This window comes from Rousettus aegyptiacus, unplaced genomic scaffold, assembly GCF_014176215.1.
Source record: "Rousettus aegyptiacus isolate mRouAeg1 unplaced genomic scaffold, mRouAeg1.p scaffold_m13_p_1, whole genome shotgun sequence".
NCBI lineage: Eukaryota > Metazoa > Chordata > Mammalia > Chiroptera > Pteropodidae > Rousettus > Rousettus aegyptiacus.
Genome location: NW_023416284.1, coordinates 146,138,961 through 146,145,292, shown reverse-complemented (window position 1 = coordinate 146,145,292; position 6,332 = coordinate 146,138,961). Strand labels below are relative to the sequence as shown.

The following is a 6,332-nucleotide window of genomic DNA, read 5'->3' as shown; positions in this document are numbered from 1 at the left end:
TTGGCCATTCTCCTAAGTGTGTTTCCCCAAGGCGAACGAAGCCAGAGGCATTACAACTCAGCATTTGTGATGAACAAGTTGCCAAAGGTCGGATTAGAAGGCGCTCTATCTCTTTACGCCTTAGTTGATGTGCGAACGAACACAGTTCGCGACCCGTTTGTACAATAGCCAGAAGCGTTGTCTCCGTATTTTAGAAAGGAAAAGCAACGTGGCGCCCAGCCCTGGAGTACTCCAGCTCTACCTACCTCCCACCATGTGGCTCGCCAAGCCTCGGAGTTGGCCCAGCGCAGCAGCTGCTATGAGGCGCTGGCAACTCCGTTCTCCATTAGGTCAACCGGTGGGAATTTATTCTGCAAAAAAAAAACTATTTCTAGAAACCAGTTTATTAAATATAATCTAAAATTGATAATATTTGTTTTTGAATTGTCTCAAGTTGATGAACTAATTGAAAGGGCTCCCCACCGCCTCCAAAATTTACAATGCTATCATCTCAGCGCATCAGAATTCACATGGAAATTAATAAAGCAGAGATTCAAAGCTATCAGTCGGGATTTAAAGAACCATAAATCCAATATTTTCAGTAATCAACGTAAAATGGAGAACAGCTGTTAAGTCGTCAGTTTAACCCGAAGTGACAAAATTATGGTAACAAAGTTATGTACTCGGAAATATTGGAGAAAAAAGCCAAACTGACATACCCTTGTCAACAAGACAAAAGACTTTTCGTTATCCTTAGAGAAAGACTTCTCTCAACTAAAAGTGAAATAAGATAATGTAAGTGTGGAAAACCTAATGAAAAAGACAGGTTGAGTTTGCACTCTAGATTCCCTGAAGGGTAGAACTTGTCTTACAAAAAAGTTTATTTTTTCACATTTCATTTTTTCATAAAACCTGTTGAAAGAAGCTATGTTGTGCAATAGGTACATACACTACTATTCCCATGTTTTTAAAATGCATTCAACTCAAACTGGGGATTGAGACAAAAGATAATAAAGGTTCCTTATTTTATTATTATAATAATTCAAAGAGAATGGGTGGTTATACTTGGAATAAAGATAAAGGAAGTATTTATGTGTTTTACAAGCTGTTCAGTTATTTGATGTTGCTTATTGAAATAAAGAATCAGTCCACTAAACCACCTCAAACACTAATTGTGGTATAAACATAATTTGGCTTATAATTGCTTATAATTAGTTGCTTTTCCATTACTATAATGCTTTTTCCCAATTTAAGTTAATATAAAAGTGCCAAAAATCTTGGCAAGGTAAGCATTGTTAATTTAATAGAGGGTAATTTTATAAGTGTCTACCAACTGGACTGGTCTTTGTAATATAAATTGTTTTTATTAAGCATCATTACTATCTTGAAGCTCAGAGTTTCTTGTACAAATTACTAAGTTGGTCAGTTAATCTTTCTTAAATATTTCACTCTATCAGTTTTTTTCTTAATGTTTTCAAACATTCCACACTTTGTACATAAAAGATTGCTTAAAGGGCATAAGGACTCCGGATTCCCTAGGCTTTCATAAGGCATCTCTAATTATACCCCTTCCCCTCTTATTCTCTTTAGTAATCCTTCCTATTGAGATCTTACCTAAATTTTTTAAAATGCTTTCTTAACCCCACTTCTACTTTCAGCTATCCCCCAAATTTTCTGCTCTCCTTCACAGCAAAAATCCCTAAAAGACATAGACATGTCTATACTTTCGCTCTTCACCTTCTTAACTCTACCACTTAATAACTGTGTTGTCAGTTTAACCTGCCAACTAAACTGGCACATCCATATCTTTTATTTTGATATCCCAACGTCAAAACAAGGCACATATGTTAAGTTTTCATATGCTTTTGGATTACATATAAAATGACTAGATGGTGTGCCAGAGCTGCTTCAGGTACCGATTTTCTCTAATGTAAATGTGAGTTCCACCACCCAAGTTTGCTGTGGGCCTTATCGAAGTTACAAGTGATAAAAGTGGTTTGAAAACTATAAAACCACATACAAAGATATGTTATTTTTTCTATAAAATGCAGACACAGAAGTACTGAAGAAAGGAACAACACTGAAATGCCAGAGATGTTTTACATTAAATTGTGAAACAAAAGTGCCTAGATATGATCTGTCCTAAAAGCTGTTGGCTTCTTTGGTATGACTAATGTGGATAAGAGGAGATAAGCCCAAAGTGAAAACGCACTTTGATTTGGAATGACTCCCATCAATGTCCCACATTGCATTTCAACTTATCGGACATAGAGGGAAGACAAGAGAAAAAGTGAAACTAATTAGAGAATAAGAAACTCAGAAGAAGACAAACTTTGTACTGGTGTTTCCTAGGATGGATTAAATATTTAATAGCAGATTAAAGTTAAAAATAAGAAAAGAGACAGCGAACTTAATAAATGGAAAAGGACAGTGTCATTTATAAACAATGTAGTTGACTATTGTCATTTTCATCAGTAAATATTCAGGAAGCAAAGAATATAATGTGCTGTTTGCAAATTTCATGTGGTTCATGAACACTTATTTTCAGATTTTACATATTTAAGAGACAGCCTTTTTGAAGGTTTCATATTTCTGTTTTGAGACCTTTTTTTTACTGTTTTCTCTCTTTATCATGATCTCAACTTGTAGCCATTGTGTCATCTAAATGATTAAAAAAGGAATTCTTTTGAATGTATATAAAATATAAAGCAGATGTAAAAAAAATCACAAAATTCTTTTCAGATACTTCAAAAACTTTTTCTTTCAAAATGTATAATTATCTGTTAAAGTTAAAGACCATGTATAAATTATAATTAATAGTCACAACTCTTAAGTTTACAATATAAAGATATATTTTTAACTTAATTTTTGAAAATTTAATGAAACCTATTAAATATTTTATGAAAATTAACCTATCTGCAATTCTAGTATAACATGTCCATTTTGCTACTAATGTAAAGAGTGTGTCATACTTCATATATTGTTATGTCTACACCTAGATATACACAAGTTTAAGAATAATATAAAAGTTTAGTATTGCAAAATGTTCTTCACCACCACGCGAAGTGTTTGAAATTTCACCCTAATTTATGAGCATCTCTGATGTCCTGAGAAGCAAGAAAATGGATATTTGACACTAGGAAAAGATACTTTGTTAGGTCAAAAGCTATCGCATTCACAATGAGAAAAATAATTTGACTACTTATTTTGTCTTTTTTTAAAATCTAAGTTTCTGCTATTTATATTCTCACCACATTTCAAAGCAAGGACTTTATCCTATGTCAACAGCACCCTAAACCATAAACCTTTATGGCATTTATATTTAGTTGCTTTTTGTATTGTGGACTCAGGGCAAGAGATGTAAAGAAGTAATCTCTGGGTGTAGATGTTTATGAGTCCACCGGATGTGCACTGGATTTCAAGTGACGGAGGTGCCCATATGTTATTTAAAAATTGCAGTGTGAGCTATGTTCATGATATGCAAAGTCCAGGGCTGGGCCCTTCTAAGAGTTCATAGAATTGTTATTTCTGAACTGTAGCTTCTAACAGCCTTTCACAGCTGTGGTTTAAAGGCCCAAACCCCAACTCTTCCCTAGTCTTCCCATGCCACTGGTAGACATAAATTTCTTAGAGACTTAATCTTCTGGGTCCCACCAACTACTCTATTTCAAAAAAAAAAAACTTGTCAAATTGAAATTAAAAAGCTCACATTCCCCGAGAACAAATATGTACAGAAATGTAGTTATTGTGTTTATTGCTTGTGGTAAATCTTTAAGTGAAAAATTACAGAAAGTAAGTTTTATTGAACATTTAATTTATAAATTCTTAGGGAAAATTAGCCCTATACTTCCTCTCCCCCCAGGTCTAATGTCTATTGTACAAAGTAGAATAAAGTTGATATCACCTAGAGTTTGGAGGCTTCTACTATGTAGAAACTGAGTAACTACAAGTTAAAGACCTCTACCTACATTCTGACATTTGAGACTCATTTCCAAAAACCAAAACGAAACTCAACCTAGTCTAACTATGGTGAGGCCTACAAGTCTAGAAGCCAAGTGCCTACCATCTGGTTTGAAGTGCTTCATCCTTAAATATTAATAGCTAAGTATTAGCTATTTGAAGAAAGACTTCAACATTTAAAGATAGATCAAAGTAAATAGGAAGAAAGGAAACCAGAGGAAACAAATAATGTAGGAAGTTGAAAGTAAACTTTCAAGAAAAAAGACCATAATCACACTCCACAGGATTAAGATAGTCTATCCGTTAAAAAAAAAAAAAAAATTTCCTATAAACAAGAAATGTTTAAAGAAAAAGTGCTTAAAAATTAAAAATAGGATAGTAGAGATTAAAAAAGGGATGGGTGGAGATAAATTTGAAGACGTCTATGAGAAAGTAGGACATGCCAGAGATTAAGGATAGGAGAAAAAAGGGAAATAGCTGATTAGTCCAAGAGTCCCCATAACCAAATAATGAGTTCCAGAAAGAAAGAATAGAGGTAATTATAAATATATATAATAAAATATTTCAGAACAGAAGGACAGCAATTGATAGGGCTCACCAGTTGCCCTACACAATGAATGAGAGAAAACTAAGACCCAAATCAAGGCATAAAACTTACATTTCAGAACATTTTGGATAAAGATTTTTAAAAGCTTCCATAGAGAAGGCAGGGGAGGGGGATCACAATCAAAGGATAGAGTCAGAGACCACTGGAATTTTCAATAACATTGGAAGCTTTTAAAAATTTTATTTTCCAATTACAGTTGACATATGATATTATATTAGTTCCAGATGTACAACATAATGATTTGACATTTAGATACCTTATGAAGCGACATTGGAAGCTTAAAGACAAAGGAAAAATATCTTCAAAATTTTGAGAAAAAAAGTATTCTTAACTGAGAACTCTATCCAGTCTCAGGCAGTACCTAGGTTTCTTCTTTCTTTGTCTCTCCTTCTCCCTTTTTCTCCCTTCCTTCCTTCCTTCCTTCCTTCCTTCCTTCCTTCCTTCCTTCCTTCCTTCCTTCCTTCCTTCCTTCCTTTTGTCCTTCCTTCCTTTTGTCCTTCCTTCTTTCCTTCCTCCCTTCTCTTCTTTCCTTTTCTTTCCTTTTTTTCTCATTTATTTATTTAAAAATTGAGGTACACTTGACATATAACATTATAGTTTTAAGGGTACAACATAATGATTAAATATATACATTATGAAATGATCACCACAATAATCTTATCACCATCTGTCAGCATATACAATTACAATTTTTTGTGTATGTGATGAGGACTTTTAAATTTACTCTCAGCAATTTTCAAATATACAATACAGCATTATTAACTATAGTCACCATGCTGTGCAATAGTACCTAGGTTTTTTGATAGGCACTGTGCTAAACTGAATATATCATGTTTTATGCAAAGCGTTATTTAAAAGCAAATTGTCACTATGACTTATTACAACCTATAAAATTAATTAATCTTTGCCTCATTGCCTCCAAGAGAGCAAGATGGGTCATCAGCAACTGACCCATCTGAGAAAATTCAGCCAGGGGTCTCGTTCTTGCCATGTCTGTTCAAACCAGCACGGTCCGATCCGGAAATACGGCCTCAATATGTGCCATCAGTGTTTCCGTCAGTATGCGAAGGACATAGGCTTCGTTAAGTTGGACTAAGTGAACTTCCATGAATGGGTCATTCCATACATCTACTGCAGAAACAATGCTAGCTCTTTGTATATAAAATAAAAACTTCAATTATGAGTGTTTTATTGTGAATAGAAGTCACATGATCATAGAAATCTTTTTAAATTTGCTATTATCTTCTCAGTGGATTTATCTTCAAAATTTGTGGCTTGTTTACCCCTGGTTATATAAAAGTATACAAGTTGAACTCTTGGTAAAATAATAATAATAATAATAATAATAGCAGCAAGTGACTTTTACAAACTATTAACAATAAGTAAAATGTAATGGTTCTGTTTTTATTACACACAGAATAGTGTTAACGATTAGGACAATGGAACTAAAGTATTAAAGAATTATCTAAATTCTATTTATGGCTTATTCTTTTGTATTATGTTTGTTTGAGAAAGATAATAAATGGAATAATTGGAACAATAAACTACCATTATCAATATGTTATCTCTCTTAGGATATCTTTATTTGGAGCTGAAGAACCAACAGCTATTCTGACATCTGGAAACAGGTTTTTTAGTTGGTCATTCAAAGCTTCCATTCATTCTGAAAGCTAGAGAAGTAGTAGGGAACCAAGAACTAGTACACCCCTTGTTTCATTTTTAATAGACTAAGCTATACCTGCCATATACCTAAATCCTGCCTCATTTTGGAATAAGGAGAATACGC

General features: G+C 33.6%; 1 protein-coding gene across 1 annotated transcript; it reads left to right on the top strand.

Moving 5' to 3' along the window:
- Positions 1–5,456: 5,456 nt before the first annotated feature.
- LOC107506296 (40S ribosomal protein S29-like) lies at positions 5,457–5,673 on the top strand. The gene has a single exon (XM_016136965.2). The coding sequence runs from the start codon at positions 5,478–5,480 to the stop codon at positions 5,640–5,642; it is 165 nt and encodes a 54-aa protein (XP_015992451.2). The 5' UTR covers positions 5,457–5,477; the 3' UTR covers positions 5,643–5,673.
- Positions 5,674–6,332: the final 659 nt, after the last annotated feature.

Coding starts and splice junctions, on each gene's coding strand:
- LOC107506296 (XM_016136965.2), top strand. CDS start 5,478: ATGGGTCATCAGCAACTGACCCATCTGAGAAAATTCAGCCAGGGGTCT.